The sequence below is a fragment of the Sminthopsis crassicaudata genome, chromosome 3 (assembly GCF_048593235.1).
Source record: "Sminthopsis crassicaudata isolate SCR6 chromosome 3, ASM4859323v1, whole genome shotgun sequence".
NCBI classification, from domain to species: Eukaryota; Metazoa; Chordata; class Mammalia; order Dasyuromorphia; family Dasyuridae; genus Sminthopsis; species Sminthopsis crassicaudata.
The window spans coordinates 328,967,089-328,988,262 of NC_133619.1; the positions used below are offsets into that span (position 1 = coordinate 328,967,089).

Here is a 21,174-nt window from a genome sequence, read left to right on the forward strand (position 1 = left end):
ATCTTGACCAGATGGATTTACATGTGAATTCTACCAAACATTTAAAGAACAACTAACTCCAATGCTATGTAAACTGTTTGAAAAAATAGGGATTGAAGGAGTCCTACCAAATTCCTTCTATGACACAGACATGGTACTGATACCAAAACCAGGTAGATCGAAAACTGAGAAAGAAAACTATAGACCAATTTCCTTAATGAATATTGATGCTAAAATCTTAAATAAGATATTAGCAAATAAACTTCAGAAAATCATCCCCAGGATAATATACTATGACCAAGTGGGATTTACACCAGGAATTCAGGGCTGGTTTAATATTAGGAAAACTATTAGTATAATTGACCATATTAATAATCAAAGTAATTAAAACCATATGATCATCTCAATAGATGCAGAAAAAGCATTTGATAAAATCCAACATCCATTCCTACTAAAAACGCTTGAGAGTATAGGAATAAATGGACTATTCCTTAAAATAATAACAAGCATATATTTAAAACCTTCAGTAAACATCATATGTAATGGCAATAAACTAGAACCTTTCCCTGTAAGATCAGGAGTGAAACAAGGTTGCCCACTATCACCATAACTTTTCAATATAGTACTAGAAACTCTAGCCTCAGCAATAAGAGCTGAGAAAGAGATTCAAGGAATTAGAGTAGGAAATGAGGAAATCAAACTATCACTCTTTGCAGATGACATGATGATATTCTTAGAGAACCCCAAAGACTCTGCTAAAAAGCTATTAGAAATAATTCAGAATTTTAGCAAAGTCGCAGGATACAAAATAAATCCACATAAATCCTCAGCATTTTTTTATACATTACCAACACAATCCAACAGCAAGAGATACAAAGAGAAATTCCATTCAAAATAACGGTCGATAGTATAAAATATTTGGGAATATATCTACCAAAGGAGAGTCAGGAATTATATGAGCAAAATTACAAAACACTTGCAACAAAAATAAAGTCAGATTTAAATAATTGGAAAGACATTCAGTGTTCTTGGATAGGCCGAGCGAATATAATAAAGATGACAATACTCCCAAAACTAATCTCTTTATTTAGTACTATACCAATCAGACTCCCAAGAAACTATTTTAATGACCTAGAAAAAATAACAACAAAATTCATATGGAAGAATAAAAGGTCGAGAATTGCAAGGGAACTAATGAAAAAAAAGTCAGAGGAAGGTGGTCTACGTGTACCTGATTTAAAGCTATATTATAAAGCAACAGTCACCAAAACCATTTGGTATTGGCTAAGAAATAGACTAGTTGATCAGTGGCATAGGTTAGGTTCACAGGGCAAGACAGTGAATAAAAATAGCAATCTAGTGTTTGACAAACCCAAAGATCCCAAATTTTGGGATAACAATTCATTATTTGACAAAAACTGCTGGGAAAACTGGAAATTAGTATGGCAGAACTAGGCATGGACCCACATTTAACACCACATACTAAGATTAGATCAAAATGGGTCCAAGATTTAGGCATAAAGAACAAAATCATAAATAAATTGGAGGAACATGGGATGGTTTACCTCTCAGACTTGTGGAGGAGGAAGGAGTTTGTGTCCAAGGGAGAACCAGAGACCATTATTGATCACAAAATAGAACATTTTGATTACACCAAATTAAAAAGTTTCTGCACAAACAAAACTAATGCAAACAAGATTAGAAGGGAAGTAACAAACTGGGAAAACATTTTTACAGTTAAAGGTTCTGATAAAGGCCTCATCTCCAAAATATACAGAGAATTGACTTTAATTTATAAGAAATCAAGCCATTCTCCAATTGATAAATGGTCAAAGGATATGAACAGACAATTTTCAGATGATGAAATTAAAACTATTTCCACTCATATGAAAGAGTGTTCCAAATCACTATTGATCAGAGAAATGCAAATTAAGACAACTCTGAGATAGCATTACACACCTGTCAGATTGGCTAAGATGACAGGAACAAATAATGATGAATGTTGGAGGGGCTGTGGGAAAACTGGGACATTGATGCATTGTTGGTGGAGTTGTGAAAGAATCCAACCATTCTGGAGAGCAATCTGGAATTATGCCCAAAAAGTTATCAAAATGTGCATACCCTTTGACCCAGCCATACTACTACTGGGCTTATACCCCAAGGAACTACTAAAGAAGGGAAAGGGACCTGTATGTGCCAAAATGTTTGTGGCAGCCCTTTTCATAGTGGCTAGAAGCTGGAAGATGAATGGATGTCCATCAATTGGAGAATGGTTGGGTAAACTATGGTATATGAATGTTATGGAATATTATTGTTCTATAAGAAATGACCAACAGGAGAAATACAGAGAGGCTTGGAGAGACTTACATCAACTGATGCTGAGTGAAACGAGCAGAACCAGAAGATCATTATACACTTCAACAATGATACTGTACGAGGATGTATTCTGATGGAAGTGGATATCTTCAACATAGAGAAGAGCTAATCCAATTCCAATTGATTAATGATGGACAGAATCAGCTACATCCAGAAAAGGAACACTGGGAAATGAGTGTAAACTGTTATTTTTACCTTCTGAATCCAATTCTTCCTGTGCAACAAGAAATGTGGTTCTACACACATATATTGTATCTAGAATAGATTGTAATATATTTAACATGTATAAGACTGCCTGCCATCTGGGGGAGGGGGTTGGGGGAGGAAGGGAAAAAATCTGAACAGAAGTAAGTGCAAGGGATAATGTTATAAAAAATTACCCATGCATATGTACTGTCAAAAAAAAGTTATAATTATAAAATAAAATAAAAATTAAATTAAAAAAAATAAATAAAAAATAAAAAAAAAGATTTTTCCAACTTTCACTTTATATGCTTCTATGTGGGAGCTATTGGTTTTGTAAGGTTTTAGTGGTTTTATGCAGTGTTAAATGATTGTTCTCTCTTGTGCAGGGACATTTGGTTATTTGTACAGAGATCTAGATACAGCTTGGCAGGTATACAAATACATCTAACAATAATATCACCATGTATATGAAAGTCTGAATGTGTCTCTTCTGTCAGTGAATGAACTTTGTATGATTTTTCTTCTCTTCCAATATCATTTTGAGTTTTCTAGCCTCATGCCTAGGAAGAGGGTATTTTTATTTTTTTTATTTAACTTTTGGTTTCTAGATATTGCTTTCTTGATTTTTCTTCCTCTGCAATCTGATTGCTTTCTATTTTTTTGTTTGAGTTCTCCCTAGGAATATCTAATAGGTTGGCAGTTATGAGTTTGAAACTAAAACTTTTACTGCTTAGTCAGTAAAACATCTTGCACATAATAGACTTTCAATAAATATTTGTTGAATGAGTGAAGGAAAATGTCAACTTAGAAATTTTCCTAATCAGTATGAACTTTATGTATCACAGACAGAGTAGCATGTTAAGAAAACATTATATGCTATACATGTATACAGAGAATTTAATTAAAATTTGTATATTCTAGATTAATTTTTATGAATCATATCTATATTCAATAACAATAAAACATTGCAATATGTGGTAGCCAAGTGCTAAAAATTTAGATAACAGAAGTAACTAATATTGTTATCGTTTAAAGTTTAACTTTTCATATACGTTATATTATATGATCTGACCTTTATAACAATCTTGTGAGGTAGATAGTATAAGGTACTATTAATACTAATTTGCAGATGAGGAAATTAGTGCTTAGAGAGATTAAGTAATTTGCTCATGGTCACACAGTTAGTGGTGTCCAAAATGGGATTTGAACCCAGTTTCAGCACTCTTCCTACCTCACATTTCACCTTTTACATACCAAATAAATAGGTTGTTTTTAACCTGGATGAGATAGAGGACAGTGACCTTGGCAAGCAGGATGACTTAAAAATCATCGAAAGGCAAAAATATTAAATGGGTTATTTGACTGCTGCGTACTATAATGAATTATTAAATTCCTAAGAAGTAAAATGAAAACTTTCAGCAGAATCTAAAAAGCTTATGCAGCATTTCTTTCTCCTAATTGATGTTCTTATTAATGGAACATAAAGAGTAGATAATATACCTCTTGTTGGAACAACATATAAATTATTGACACATCTTCAAAAATGCCAAACGGTTTATACTTTGAAAGTTAATTCTAAGCATAACCTTGTGTCTTATTCTAATATCTCATGTTTCTACTTTCTGTTGCAATTTGCTAATAAATCATAAGCTTTTAGTTACAGCAAAAATATTATCATTGATTATAGCAATGTAGAAATTCATTCTACATCTTCCATACAAGTATTTGAGTAAAGCTATATAGAAGGAACCATAGAATTAATTTATTACTTTTTCTTTCTTCCTTTGCTGTTTTCCCCTTATAATTTTCTTCCCAGAATTTCTTTTTAGTGTATTCACTGTTGAAGAAAAAAATGTTAATACAGTACTTTGTTTCCACACATCTATCAGAAACAGTTTCATTCAATTTAACATTAGTCTAATATCCAAGCCATTTGTAGGAGAGAGAAAGAGGAGGGTAGGGAGGGAGGAAAGGAGAAAGGGGAAGAGAGGAAGGGAGGGAAGGAGGAAGGGAGAGAGGTGGGGGTGGGTGGGCAGGAGAGGGCGAGGGAGACTGTCATGGTACCTCCATGTAATCTGGCATATTCTTCCCTAAGACAAATTGAGGTAATATTTAAAGGAATCTTGAACAAAGGAACAAAAAAAAGATCAATATATGTTAAAAGAGAAATTTGGATTAACATTTCAAAGCAAGAAACATTTAATTTACTAAAACTTCTTAAGTTATTAAAGATTTTTAGGTCAGAAAAATATTCTTTTAATGTTAGTTCAATTACTATTTTTACAACTATTTTTAGTAAAATTATATCTTAAATCGATTTAGATTTAGTAGTAAAAAGCTAATAACATTCATCTTTTCCTCTTCTACAATATATTTTTTTAAATTTAACATTTTATTCAGGGCTTACTATAAGCAGGACATTTAGGTAGGTGGCTCAGATAAACTTCTGGTTTTTCAAAGTTTGTACTTTTGTAATCTTAAAATATATACACAAAGTAACTGGAATATAAAATACAATAAGTGCCTTAATAGTAGTTTGGAATGTTATGAAAATTTAGAAGAGGGAGGGAGTAGAAGTGATTTCACTTGAGGGAATCAGGGAAATCTTTATGGAAATAGTAGTGTTTGACTTGAGCCTAAAAGGATTTGTGGGGTTTAAGTAACAGAAAAAAAGGCATAAAATACAGCTTGTGCTAAAGCAGAAATAGCAGGCAGTAAACAAAGGAGCATTTGAGAGGAACATCAAGTTTCAGTTGGCTGAAACATAGCTGATATAAACATGTATATGTAGATGTATAAATGTATATTTGAAAGTAGAAATGCAACTGTAAATGTAGACTGGAGTCTTATCGTGAAAGGCTTAAATACTATAATGAAGAGACTGGGCTTCATTTCATAGGTAATGGGGAAATTTTCCCCCCTAATTTTATTTGTGCCTTCTATTTTTGCAAGTCATTTCTAGATATATCCAAACACTGCTACCTCCAACAAAATGAATCCTCTTTTGAAATGCAGAAAAAAGTTAATGCAAAATCAACTGACTCATTCATTCTGTAAGACAGTGTCTATATGGACAATGTCTACACCTATAATTTCCCATCATGTTCCCAGAAGTAGAAAGGTGCCTCCTAATCTCTTCTAGTCTAAGATTGGTCATTACAATTGCTTAGCATTCAGTATCATTTTAATAATATTTTCATATATATTATTGTGATCACTGTATAGATTATACTCCTGATTCTGCTTATTTTATCTTGTATCAGTTTATGCAAGTACAGCACTAGCAAAAATTACCTGGTATGGACCCCTATGGTATAACTCTTTGCACAGGACATGTCTGTCTCTAGATTCCCGCAAAAGGACAAACACCACAAGACCATAATCAAACACTTTGGAATCTTGGGGAAAACCCTGTTGTATGTATAGAGAATGGGAGTACAATTCTTCCAGCACATATATCCTTTGTCATCACTAGTGTGATTTCCAGTCACTTCAAATGCTGTTTTCTTTCTTTTCAAATTTGATATTTTATATTTCCCCAATTATATGTAAAACAATTTTTAACATTTTTTCAAATTTTGAGTTCCAAATTCTCTCACTCCCTTTCCCTTCTCATGGGGAAGACAATTAATTTGATATGAGTTATAGATGTAAAATCATGCAAAACACATTTCCATGTAAGTCATGCTGTAAAAGAAAACAGACAAGAAAAATAAAGAGAAAATATCTTCAATCTGCATTCAGGAGCATATCTTCTTCTTAAGTCCTTCAGAATTGTCTTAGATCTTTATAATTGCTGGATACCATTTACTCATAAACATAAAACTTTTACTTAATGATAATGAAAATAAGCACAATAATAAATAATGCATTGTAGTTTCTTTATATAAAAAACAGGAATAATCAATACATCACAGTACACATATTTTCCCCATCAATAGACACAATATCATAGCATATGGGTGTATCCTTAATAGAAAATTTCACTGGGGATACATAACTTTGAGGACAAAATGTGTACAGGGCTACTCACAACTCTAGACTACAAATTTCATTCCTTTCAAGAATAATGTTAGACCCCATTCCCCACTCTGTGTCCCTCCCCCTGTTTCAGTTTGCTGAGGTTTATCAGAGGTTAGTCAGAACACAAATTCTCAAATTCTCTGTCTTCACTGGCCTTCTCCACTGCTATACTTGCTATGTTTTACCTTCTATTTATTTTGCTTAAAAAGCACATATGACTAGTCTTTTGTAATGTTCTTGTTTGGTTTTCTTGGAGGTCTTTGGGGCAGCCTTCTTTTCAGCAGATTAATCACCATTGCTATTTCCAGGTGTTAAAGTCCAAATTCTTTATTTTCTCCCTTAAAGTCTTGTCTCCTTGCCTGGCCTTTATTATCTCCTTTACAATATAGTTTCCTTACCTGAGGCTTCAGTTAGCTTTCTGGTGGTCCTTCAGACTTGGTTTCAGTGGAGAAGTACAGGAGGCCAGGCCAGCCACCACGAGACTGATGAAGATGGAATCTTTCTCCTTGGCTTTGAGAGCTTAAGCTCCCACCTCCAGTTTTCTGTGTTCTCTGGCTCTGAGTCCGAGTCTCAGTTTATGCTCCACACTGAGTATAAACCAATCATTATATCACTAGGAAATCATTACTTGTAAGATTAAACCAATCATACTGAACTTAGAGAACTATTAAGCACCATGCTAAACTAGATAATCATTGTCTTTCTCAATTCCACTGACTTAACACCTTATAAGAATCTTTGTTTCAGAGTTCTGGCCCACAACAATCTTTTAATTTTAAAAAATGGGAAGATGGTGGCCTTCTCCCTTCTCTTCAAGATCTTCAGGTTTCTAGAGAGAATGAAACTTTTTCTATTTGTAGCATTGTGTTTAACACAAAGCAAATCTATAATAAATGTTTTGTTCATTCATTCCTTTTTTAGGAATACATTTTCTCCAATCTTTTCTAAACAGACTTAGTCTGTTTGTCTTTTTTCACTAATCATTTCTTATCTATCTTGCAAATTTGAAGCTCTTGCCTTTAATTAGTTATGAACTAATGGTTTTGAACACATCACCTGTGTCTCTTAGTTTTAACTAGGATTTTTAAAGATCAGTCATTCTGAGGAAGCATAAACTAAGCATAGACTTACACTTAACACCATATGCCAAGATAAAGTTAAAATGGGTAAATGATCTAGACATAAAGAATGAGATTATAAACAAATTAGAAGAACATAGGATAGTTTACCTCTCAGACCTGTGGAGGACGAAGGAATTTGTGACCAAAGAAGTAGAGATTACTGTTGATCACAAAATAGATAATTTTTATTATATTAAGTAAAACACTTTTGTACAAACAAAACTAATGCAGAGAATATCAGAAGGGAAGCAATAAACTGGAAAAACATTTTTATATCCAAAGGATCTGATAAAGGCCTCATTTTAAAATATATAGAGAATTGGCTCAAATTTATAATAGTTCAAGCCATTCTCCAATTGATAAATGGTCAAAGGACATGAACAGATAATTTTCAGATGAAGAAATTGAAACTATTTGTAGTCACATGAAAAGGTGCTCCAAATCACCATTGATCAGAGAAATACAAATTAATACAACTCTGAGATACCACTACATACCTGTCAGATTGGCTAAGATGACAGGAAATGATAATGACCAATGTGGGAGGGGATGTGGGAAAAACTGGGACATTAATACATTATTAGTGGAACTGTGGGTGGAGCCAACCATTCTGGAGAGCAATTTGGAACTATGCCCAATAAGTTATCAAACTGTACATACCCTTTGATCTAGCAGTGTTTCCACTGGGATTATATCCCAAAAGATATCTTAAAGGAGGGAAAGGGGTCCACATGTGCAAAAATGTTTGTAGCGGCCCTTTCTGTAGTGGCAAGAAAATGGAAACTAAGTGGATGCCCATCAATTGGAGAATGCTGAATAAATTATGTTATATGAATGTTATGGATATTATTGTTCCGTAAGAAACAACCATCAGGATGATTTCACAGAGGCTTGGAGAGACCTACATAACTGATGCTTAAGAGAAATGAGCAGAACTAGGAAATCATTATACATGGCAACAACAAGACTATACAATGATCAATTTTGGTGGACGTGGCTCTCTTCAACAGTGAGATGATTCAAACCAGTTCCACTTGTTCAGTAATGAAGCGAGCCATCTACACTCAGAGAACAGTGGACTACAACATAGCATTATCATTCTCTCTGTTGTTATTTGCTTGCATTTTGTTTTCTTTTTCTTCCTTGATCTGATTTTTTTGTTCAGCAAGATAACTGTATAAATATTATACATATATTGGATTCAACATGTATTTTAACATATTTAACATGTAATGGACTACCAGCCAGCTAGGGGAGTGAGGGAAGGAGGGGAAAATTTGCAACAAAAGGTTTTGCAAGGGTCAAATGTTGAAAAATTACTTGTTAAGGACAATGCCTAGGTGAAGAGACAGGTCAGTTCTCCAAGAGCCTTTACAGCTGTGAATCATAAATTTGAAGAAGTTGCAAAGCAGCCTTCACAAGTTTTCCTTGTGAAATTGGGAATGAAATGAAATTGGAGGCAAGAAGAGGAAGGTCAGACAACATAACCACCTCTCAGGAGAGAGATCAGAGAACGCAACTGCCTCTCAGTCTCCTTGTATCATCATCATCATCATCTTCTCACGTGAAAAGATCCATTCTACAGGTCTGAGTTAGACATGCAACAGCCACTGGCAGGTAGCTCCCATATCATAACATATGGCATCTGAATGGGGGGCACAAATCATATGAAGCATAAGAAATAAAGAAGCAGTAGCACCTGAGAGCTGTCCGTGAGTAGGATCCTCCCTGAGTTCCTTCAGTAACCTGTGGAGAAGAAAAGGGAGAAGAGACCCAATAAGACTTTTTTAGTCAGGGTAATTAAATGGGCCAACACATCAAAAGGCTGAGCCAGGAGATTGATGAGAGATTAAAATGCCTGTTCTAACTATAGTCCTCTTCTCCATTTGATAGTTTGCCTCTATGATATCTCACAAGCTTCAACATTTGCTATAGTGCTGCTTGCACTCTCTAGCATGTGTATTCAGATACCTTAGCATGTGGACTCAGATAACAGCTAAGGCATATACTTACTATGCTATGGGGAAGGGGGGGAAATTATTGCGTTTCCATAAAATAAAAAAATGTGGAATTGTTAAGGACCATGCCTAAGTGAAGGGCAGGTCAATTCTCCAAAACTCTCCGCTGCTGTGAATCATAAACTTGAAGGAGTTACAAGGCAGCCCTCACAGATGTTCCTTGTGGATTGGGAATGAAATAAATTGGAGAAAAGAGAGAAGAGGAGAGCGGTCAGACCATGTAACTGCTTCTCAGGAGAGAGATTAGACAAAGCAGATGCCTCTCAGTCTCCTTATATCATCATCATCCTCTCACATGAAGAAAGTCATTCTACAGATCTGAGTTAGACCTCCAGGAGCCACTTGCAGGTGATTCCCATAATCACAACAGTTACCCATGCATATGTTTTGTAAATAAAAAGCTTTAATTTAAAAAAGAAAGAAAAATAAAGAATAGGGGGAAAGCATCCAATGGGAGAGGCATTGGGGAGAGAGTATGTATAGGAATTTGGAATAAGAGGGATATATCAAAGATAACTTTAAATTTTCAAGCCTAGAAAATGATGGTAAAATGGCCCAAAGCAGTGAAATTGGGAGATGTGATTTGGCAAGTGGCTCAAGGATAGGAGAAATGGTGAATTTGGTTTTTTTATAAGGCTATTTGTGGCAATAATGAAATATCCAAGAGGAAATTCAGATTGAAATTTTAGTAGAGATGCCCATAAAATTATAATAAAGTGCTAGAGGCAGAATCATAGTGTGAAGAACTAAATGTGATCTTAGAGGTCATTTTATCCAATGCTTTAATTTTACACATGATGAAACTCTTGAAACTTATGCCTGCTTAGACCTTAATAAATGGAGCTTCTCCACTTCCTTGTGATACCATTTGGAGAGTAGAAGAAGGTGAAAGGTGGGGAAAGGAGGCACAAAATTATTTTGTGGATAAGATGTGCCCAATTAAACTTGTAGACTTATTTTCTAGTATGGCAAATAGATATTAATGTAAATATTTGTAGCTACATAAACTATATCAGAAGTTATATATTTGATTCTTGATTATTCCATTCTGTTAACCAGAATTTCTATTAAACAGCAAGCTTATATTTTATATATCTGTAACAAAACAATAAAATCATATCTAAAATGATATCCTAGATTTAAGGTTCTGATTTCCTTCTGCATTACTCAAGAAAAAATTTGTTCATAATTAAATATGTCTTATCATAATTAATTCCTTATAAATGGATATAATTTGGTAACCTGTAAATTATAATGCTTAATTAACCAGAATATACTATTTCTCCATCATGCATACTTGATAACAGAATTTACTTTAACCAAAGTTATTAGAGTAATATAAACTTCAAGAAATATTAGTCAACTTAATGATGCCTTATTGTCTATGTGTTTATTTAGTTACGCAACTTCTCAACAGTCTGAGCTTTGTACCTATGTCCTTCATAACATCTAATATACCTGCCTAGCTTTTATACTCATCCTCCCTCCCTCCTCCTCAATTTGTCATTTCTAGTCTTTCCCATTCTTCTGGCCTCTACATTTAAACATCACCATCACCATCATCATCATAATCATTATTTTTGTCATTGCCATGAGTGATATCACACTCAGAGACAGGGTCATTAAACTGAACAGATGGATCTCTATGGTAATATATTTATTTAGAAAACCACATATTGCCATTAATTGACTTTTATTGCATTTTTTTTTTGCTTAAATATTTCCCAATTACATTTTGGGCTGATTTTGACACTCAGGGGTACTGCAGATTCATGTTTTATACTTATGATCATCATTATTTGCTTTACATACATTTTCTCCTTTTATCCCATTAAAAAAGATGGTGTGGTATAGCGTTTAATAGATGTATTTTTATTGATTAAATTTATTGAGACAAAAACTAAAGTCAGAATCTTTAGGCTTGAAGTCAAGGGATTAGAGGAAGAGGATTAGGAGAAGATATACAGAAAGATTAGGGGAAATCATAGGAAGTTTCAGATAATGCAGTGTCCCAGAAGACATGGGGCAATGGAATAGAGTCTCATCAATGGTGAGGATTACTTCAGGAAGCATAGAGATAGAGAAAGGTTTATACTATTCAATTTGATGATTTAGAAAAACATTGAGAAGTCAGCATGATTTTGTAAGGGTCCTAGTCAATATTGGTTTCTCTTTTTTTTTTTTTTTTTCTTTCATTAAGGTTTGGCAGCGAGGAAGTGTTGAAAAATTATTAGTGACATTACCCAGAAATGAGGATTTGCAAGATGACTGTGACAGAAATCAAGGGGGCGAATAATTCTAGGATGCTAATTGGGAGCATCATTAAAGTTATTGACCATGGAGGCTGAGGTAGATATGGAGACAAATGAAACAAGAAGTGAACTGATAAATTGGAAAAATAAGGAGGGGTAAAGAGATTAAAAGGTAGCAATTGTCACATCTCTTCTGAGGCCTAAGGTCAACACACAATGGTGGTTAGCCATATCTCTCTTATAGTTAATGTAGGGCAAAGGAGGTGGGTTTTGAATTAGGAGAGGAGTAAACATAAACCCCCAAAAGAAAGCTAGTTTGCTACCCAAGTGACTGCAGAGGGCCATAATTCAAGAGGCTAAAATGAATAATAAAAAGATTGAGCAAGGATCTGGGATTAAGAAATTCTGTACTAAAGTAAAAATGTAGAATGTTACCAAGAATTGTTTATTTGCTTTACTCAGAATGATTTTTCTAATGCTCCTATCTCTTATCGAGGCTGTTTATGTTCCCCATTGCTGCCTAGTGCTTTTATGCTGAGACAATCTTAAGCAGTTTCTTGCAAACTTCCTTTGACTCATTTTTGTGCCTCCATCAGGCTGTGAGTCCTACCATGATGAGAGTGAACAACATATTCAATTGAAATGAAGGAGTAGAAGAAAGTGGATAGATAAGAATTGGGATGGATATAGTCAGAAAAGGGAATTCAGGGAATTAAAAAATAATTATTATTATCAGGGAATTATTAATGTAATGACATTATCCATGGTATGCTCAGATTATGAGTTGAAATAAATCTTAGTCATAATTGGTTTTGACTTGGCGAAAGGTTTTTCTGAGATGGTTATATTGGTTTGTTTTTTTTAAATCATCCCATATGAATCTTAGTGATGACCTCAGCATTGTTGGTAGAGATTAGGTCAAAAGTGTTTTTAAATTCTAGCATGCCTTCAGAATTTTCTTGAAATTAGATATGATAAAGATTGCATGCCTTTTATTTAAAAAAAAACAAAAACCTTTTTATTATTCCTTTTATCTGATTTTTTCAAAGATGTTACTATTTGGGCTGATTTCCTTGGCTTTTATTTAAGGCATGAATAAAATAAAGGCAAAGAATTTTTTGCTTGGTTTTGGTGAAAATGTACAATAAATATAAGTCCTCAGGTTATAATGTTTATTGGCTCATTTTTAGAAATGAAAAAGAAAGAGTATAAGATACAGCATAGTTTACAATAAAAAATTAAACATGTCAAATAAATTAAATAGGCAAGAAGGTTGGGAGAGAAAAGTTTGAGAAACACTGATAAATGGGTAATAGTAAATGAGTCATATATAGTTACAATGGATAAATTAGTTAATTCCATTCAGTTCTGTGAGAACCTGATTTTCTCATTTCCATTTTGCCTGTGTGACTTCCCAGTGTGGGATAAGATGTGTCTACAATTGCCCTTGCCATGAGGAAGATAAATTATTCCATTCCTAGACAGAATTACAGAAAGCTGCTTTCCTAACAGAACTTTTGACACAGAAATTGGGAAATCAAGCTAATAGTAGATTAATTTTGTCTATGTTCATTACATTTAATTCTTATCACAGAAAAATATATCTAGTTAGTGTATTAACAGTTTTTTTTTTTAATTATCATTCCCTAACTTCAGATTTAAACTGTTAAATTCTTACCCAGGGAACTTATCTAAAGAGCTGAAAGATAAATTATAGGCTTTTCTATGGAATAGAGATCTTATACCTTAAGATTCATATGAATATTTCTTTAAAATAATTATAGAGATTGCACTCACATTTCAAAAGCATAAAGTACAAATTATTAGCACTTGAAAATATATATTAAATTGATTAATAAATTGCTGCTTTATAAAATTGCTTTAAAGATCCTAGAATTATATTTTTAAAGTCTTTACAAAAACTATATTTTACCGTAATTTTTCCGTATTTAGTTTATTCTACTTAAGTCTTATGAGATTGTGGTCATTGACGTAGTGAGGAGACATGGGTCATATATTCAATTGTAAATTCAGTTTTTATTTTAAAATGCATTAGTAGAATACCATGATCGATCTAAGTGACTGGTAAAGAATGGACAATGAAATTTTGTCATCAATGACAAAGACTTTTTAGTAAAATATAGAAAAATTGATACTAGATTACTACTAAGTGATACTGTCATACTGTTGTCCACATGTAAATTTCTTTTTTAGATTGAGGTTCTCTGAATAGTTAGGTTAGCCTATTATAAGATGGTTAACAAATAGAGAGATATTTCCTTATTTAATATCTTCATAACATCATCAGCTTAGATTAGAAGGTATATTAGAAATTATCTCATCTAGCTCCCAACCTTTTTTTTTTCTATTTTTCCTTTTATTTAAAAATAAAAGAATAGAAAAAAGAAAGACAGAAAAGAAAAATAAAACAACAAAACAGAACATTGTCATGTGCCTAGCAGAACATCAGGGAGTATTCAAAATATATAACTATAAATTTCCAGTTTAAGAAAGGATTTATAATAGGAGTGGAAGTAATGTTCTACTTTGTTCTCTGCTTTGTAGGTTTTTTTTACATTATTCTTTTTTGTTCCCTTTCATCACTCCTCCACCTTCTTCAAGTAGGCTATTGTTAAGCACAGAACACTTAAGAGATATATATATACACATATTGGTATACACACAAATATATATATATATATATATATATATATATATATATATATACACACACACACACACACACACATACATTCAGATCTATCCACAGTCATACACATATACATATATCTATATGCACACATATAGAGTAACATGAATACATATCTACATATATTCAGAAACATACATATATATATGTAGATATGCATCTACCCATATGTAAACATGTATCTAAAACAATATTAGTATTGCTGATATATAATGTAGATTTCTCTCTTGCTTGAATTTTTAAGTTTGGCTTTGTCTAAAATCAATGATTACTAGCTAATTTTTTTTCTAATAAATTTAATTCCTGCTCCTTGTTGTACTATTTTTATATATCTCTTCTTTCTTATACCTGATAACTCTTCTACTTTAAGTCTCCACCTTAACTTGCTTTGCTATTGCTTAATCTCCTCCCATTCATAGATTCTTCCTTTGTCTTCTTCTCCTACCCTTTCCTTCTCTCTCCACCCATTACTCTACCCTTATTTCTTTATAGATTTTGGAGGGTGCTATACCTAATGTTGACTATTTAACCCATTCCCATTGTAAGTTTTTAGAATAACAAACCTTCCTCCTCCCTTTAATATTTTTGTGTATATTCTTCCTCTGCACCTCATTTGTATAAATCTTTCTTTTGAGCTACTTAAGTATTGATGCCAATCTTAAACATACAGTATGCATTTCCATTAAAAACCATAAACAATTTGTTCATGTTAAGTTCCTTGAAATTAATATAGGATATCGCTTCATATATGTTACATTTTCTATTGCCTTCAGATTTGATTGAAAGTCCTGAAAATCTGCAAGATTTAAATGAATGTCCTTTTTTTTTTTCATTCAATATAATGGATAATTTTGTTGGATATGATATTTTTGTTCATAGTCCTAGTTCTTTTGCTTGCTGGTATATATAAATCCACGACTTGTGGTCTTTTATTGTGGCTGCTGATAATGTACAATTCTTGTACAATTCTAATTGTAGCTCCAGCATATTTGAATTTTTTTTTCGTGTTTATTGGAAAATTTTCTCTTTGATTTGGAGGATTTGAAATTTAGCAACAATATATCTGTGTTTTCCACAAAGGATCTCTTTAAGGTGGTAATAGGGAGATTTTTTAAATGTCTATTTTCTCCTCATCTTCTATCACTCCAGAATAATTTTTTTTTATTATTTCTTGCATTATTGTGTCAAGATTCTCTCTCTCTCTCTCTCTCTCTGTCTCTCTTTTTTTTTTTTTGGTCATAGCTTTCATGTAGTCTAATTATTCTTATATTTTCTTTTCTTGATCTGTTCTCCAGATCTGTTGTTTTTCTTGTGTTTCATATTCTTTTCTATTTTTTTCATTATTTATATTCTGTTTTTTTATTTCTTGGTCTCTTAAAGCTTCACTTGGCTTTCCCTTACCCAATTCCAATTTTCAAAGGGTTATTTTCATCTTTAAGGCTCTATCTCCTTTTCTAGTTGCATAACTTTTCTCCCATAATCTTCTTGTTTTCTTGATGGCTTTTATATATTTTTTAAAGTTTTTCCTCAATATCTCTCATGTGATTTTTAAATTAAGTTCTATAAAAATATATATTATAATATTATACATAATATAATTACACATAAGAAAATTAACTTGAGTAATTTTGTAATTTTTTATAATTTTGACATGCTCCACCTATAAGCCACCTATTTCTCCACTTATTTGTCTTTATTTCAGAAAAAATGATATTGTATTTGTATAATTCCTATGTGTGTCTTGGTAGATGGATGCCTTACTATCTTATACATTCTGTAATTGTTTTGAAAGGAATTTCACTGTCTTTTCCTGTTGCATTTTGTTGGTTATATATGGTAATGGTTTGTGTGAGTTTATTTTATATTCTCTTCTAATGCTAGAGTTATTTTCAATTAATTTATTTAATTGACTTTATATTCATAATCTCTGCAAAAGCAATAATTTTATTTCTTTTTTTTTCTTTGATAATTTCCTGGGATTTTTTTTCTTATTTTATTACTACAGCTAACATTTCTATCACTTTATTAAATAACAATATTTATAAATACTATCTTAGTTTCCCCCCCCACTTGATTGGAAAGGCCTCTGGTTCTTCTGTGTTACATGCAATTCCTAGCCTCGGTTTTATATAGATAATGATTTACCATATTAAGGAATATCCATTTATTCCCACAATTCTTAGTGCTTTTTAAAGGAACTGGGTGATATATTAGAAGTTTTTTTATTGTTGATATAATCCTGTGATATTGATATTTTATTATTATAATCTATTTTGTTTATAGTTTTCCTAATACTACACCAATTTTGTGTTATTGGTACAAATACTACTGGGCATAGTGTATAATTGTTTGATATGTCTTTGTAGTCTCTTTGTTGAAACTTTATTTAAAATTTTTTCATCAACATTCATTAGATATTAGCTTGTAGTTTTCTTTTTCTGATTTTTTTCTTCCTGGTTTAGGTTTTAAGACAGTACCGTAGAAAGAATTGGGTAGGATCCCATTTCCTGGTTTTTTTTGGTTTTGTTTTTTTTTTTTTTTTCAGTTTATGTAATATTAGGACCTACTGTTCTTTGAAGTTTGATTCACTTGTAAATCCACTAGGTCTTATTTGTTATTAAACATTTCTTTGGGAGTTCATACAGGGGAAGTTCAATTTCATGTTCTGAAATTGGTATTCATTTAAATTCCAATTGCATAATCTTTACCTCCCCTCCTATTAATCTCAAATTGAAATTTATTGTAGATTGCTAGGATAAACTGAAATATTTTTAGAAGATATTCACTAAAAGAAAATTGAAGTAGATAGACTGTGCTACTCAAATCTCTCATTATATTTACTCATCAAGCATGTAATTTAACTAGAACAAATGAAAGTTGATGTTTTGTTTGTTTTTTTTAATAAAAATTAGAATATTTTTAAAATAAAAATTAATTAATTACAGAATAGATTGTTTTATAAATTTTTATTGATCTTACTTATAATTTTCAGAATCCTTAACTTTGACTATAACAGATTGGGCAGGCCTGGTGTTGATTGTTATTGCCAACATGAAAGTGGGTGCAGCAGTACTGCAGCTTCAGTTTTTAATAAATGAGGTAAGAATTTGTTGACTGTAAGTATATAACTTTGTCCAAATTTACATTATCTAGTTAGTTCTAAATGATTTTTTTGGAAAAAAAAAAGCTTTTCTTAACATTTTCAGGAATGTGTATTGTGCATAAAGCCAGGTGCCTTTATGTTAGTTAATTAACTCTTTATATTTTAAGATAAATAGAATCTAAGAAACTGAAGTTTTCATTGATGAACATTTAATTTAATGTTTAGATCCAGACATTTAAGAAGCATACATAGAAAGTAGTTACATAGGAGTTGGTTCATTTGTTGTCTCTAACCTATTGGTAGTTTATCATCTAGCTCTCATATTCTCTTAAACTGTTTAATCTCTCATCTACCTAAGAAATCAATTACCTTTTAAGAATCTCCATAGCTTCCTTTTTTGAATCTGTATATCCATATATTTCTGAATCTGTGCATTTCAATGTTTATATTTTCATAGATGTCATAAAAAATGAATGTCCTTTTATTAATGGGCTCAGGTTACCATTGCTAAATCAATGCCAGACAAGAAACAAAAATCACTGACTTCTCTAAGCAAATGATAAGTGGTTTCAGCAATATCAACAGTTGAAAGAAGAGGGATGTTTAACCTTGAGAAGACTGAGTGTCATCATAACCACATTTTAATATTTGATAGATGATCATGGAGAAACATATTTTTGTAATTCTAGAGGGACCTAGGATATGTCTACGACCAAACTTCAATGTAATGTAAAAAATAAATTTTGACTAGGTAGAGCAAATCAAAATGGAATGTGGTACCTTATGAAATAGTAAGTTTCCTACCACTGAAATTATTCAATCAAACTTGATAATATAATGTGCATTCTTTTCTGAGATAGGAAAATGAACCAAATGACTTCCAAGGTCTCTTCTGGTATACTTATTCTTTGATTCCGTGATTTCTGTGTTGGATTCCCCTGCTGCTGCATTGTCTTTTATTTATATGAATTACATTAAAATGATTTCTTGAGCACCTTCTTTTGGTGTGAGAGCTCTAATTTTGTCCACTTATTCAATGCCTTTTCCAAATCATCCAGTGGCCATATGGTCATTTCATTCATTTTGGATATTAAAAAAAAAGTGCAAATTTTCATTTAATCAATAATTTTAACTCTGTCAGTAAGGACTATGCTTGCACATACTGACTTGCCAAAGCAAAAGAGTCCTTCATGTAAGTCACATTCATGTTACATGAAGGTGACAACCACATCTATGTCACAAAGCAATAAATCACAGGGTTCCTTTTCTGACTCCCAGAGTGATTCACTCACATATGTTATCAATATCTTTCTTAATTTGACTGGGAGGTCATTTTTACTAAGCCTACTGTAATCCATGTTTTGTTCTAATCCTTCCTGCTAACAATAGAAAACTATTTTTAATTCTGAACAGTCCCAGTTTGTCTAGTAAGGCATTAACTAGTTTCTGGAAGATAGTCCTGTTTCTGAAATGCAGCTTGACCCTTTGCTGATCATATTGATGCTGCTTCCCTCTACTATTATCTTAGTAAGCTCCTGTTGCTGCTTATACAGTCAAGTGCTGTTGATTATTTCCCATTGACACAGATTGTTAGTGTCAGAAATGGAATTTGAATGTAGGTCTTGTCATAAAAATGTCTCTCACTTATTTGTAATCAAAACCTAAGAGTCACATCCTTTGATATTCCACAGGCAAAAATGACTCAATGTTAGACATGTAAAAATTGTTTTCTTAAGAATTCTTTCATTAAACTGTACTTAGAATCAGAGGGTCATAAATCTAGAATTAGGAGATACCAGAAATCATCTAGTACAGCCTTGTCATTTTTACAAATGAATAAATTAGGGCTCAAAAAGTTTAAGTGACTTGTCTAAGGTCATATAGGCAGTTTCAGAGACAAGTTCTCTGGCTCTACTGCCACTGTCCCATTGGAGGAACCACTGGAAAAGGGCATATACATATATATATTCCCACACATACATACATACATACATGTATACATATATATAATTAAATGTCTATATATTTAAATTTCTCTTTACATATAGTTTTCTTTATTGATTTAAATATATTTCATATATTAAATATATGTGCCATAAATATAGAAATATATATTTAAATCTACATATAAATCTATAAAGAATAGAGTACTTTAATTATGTTTTGAAACATACATCCTTTCCCCATAATTTGAATAGGCGTTCCTTGGATTGTAAAAAATAGTGAAACATGTTGAAGTTTCTTATGTTACAGCAAAAAGACATATAACTGTCAGTAATAAATTCTAATAAAGAATTTAATCTTGTCTTTATTACTTCAGTTTTAAAAATTGTATTTAAATAGTTAGTATAAATTAGTTTAATTGTAGTTTTAATAGTTACATAGTTAATGCAATAGCATTATAATATAATAGTATATAATATATATAGTATATATTATTAATAGTAATATGTAATAGTTACATAGTTAACAATAGTTAAATAATATAATAAATAGTAAGATAGAAAACATAAAACAAAAAGTTTTTAAAACAGATTAAATTTATTCTTTTCTTTTTTGAGAAATAGCACTGCTAATAATTTTTTTTTAATTTTGAGAATGGTTCTTCTTATCTCATCTAGGTTGTATGAACAGTGGCATCCAATCTCACTCTTAACTGGTCTGAAAACTTTGACCGTTCCCTTTCTGATGTGAGCCAAATAAGTGATGCTCCCTCCTGCACTCAGTCCTAGGGATTCACCATATAGGTGCTAAACTTAGCATGAGCATCATATCATCTTTAGCTCCACTGCAACTCAGTGTTCTTGTAAACTTGAGCTCAAGTAAACTGCCAGTATCAGCATCCTCAGCAGCAGGGATTATAGACATATATCACTATATCCAACAAGAATTTTAACAGAAAGAAAGATGCAATCTTTTTTCCTCCTATTTATTAATGTGTGGTCTTAGTTGGGTTTAAACTAACTTAGTGTCAGTTTATTGGGAGATACATTCAATCCTGTCTACTGCATAATCACTGGTTTGGTTTATTTATGAGAATTTCAGTTTTATTCTCCATGCTTATTACAGCAAAATAGGACCATGTCAACTTGTCAATGACCCTCTTCAAATGTCACCTTTCAGAACTGTATCTAACTATATTCCAGATATAATGCAAGCAGTGCAGAGGATAGCAATTGTGCTACCTCCATTATTTGTACATTAACATGAAACAGTAGGAAAATGTCTAATGTAAAAACCTTTGTTCAAATTCTACTTTTGACGCTATGTGACCTTATACAAATCACTTAATTTTTCCAGTTCTTCAGCTGTAAAATGTGAATAATGTCTGTAGTAACTTCAGGACCAAATGAAAAGTACCCTGAAAACATCACAGCACTGTGTCAATTCCAGCTATTATTATTCT

The 21,174-nt window shown here is 32.1% G+C and overlaps 1 protein-coding gene across 1 annotated transcript in view; it reads left to right on the forward strand.

The window, feature by feature from the left end:
* Positions 1-21,174, forward strand: part of STXBP5L (syntaxin binding protein 5L) — a 420,610-nt gene that overhangs the window by 137,622 nt on the left and 261,814 nt on the right. The window contains 2 exon segments of the mRNA XM_074301345.1: positions 17,682-17,724; positions 17,726-17,764. Of these exon segments, the coding sequence (XP_074157446.1) occupies positions 17,682-17,724; positions 17,726-17,764 (82 nt within the window).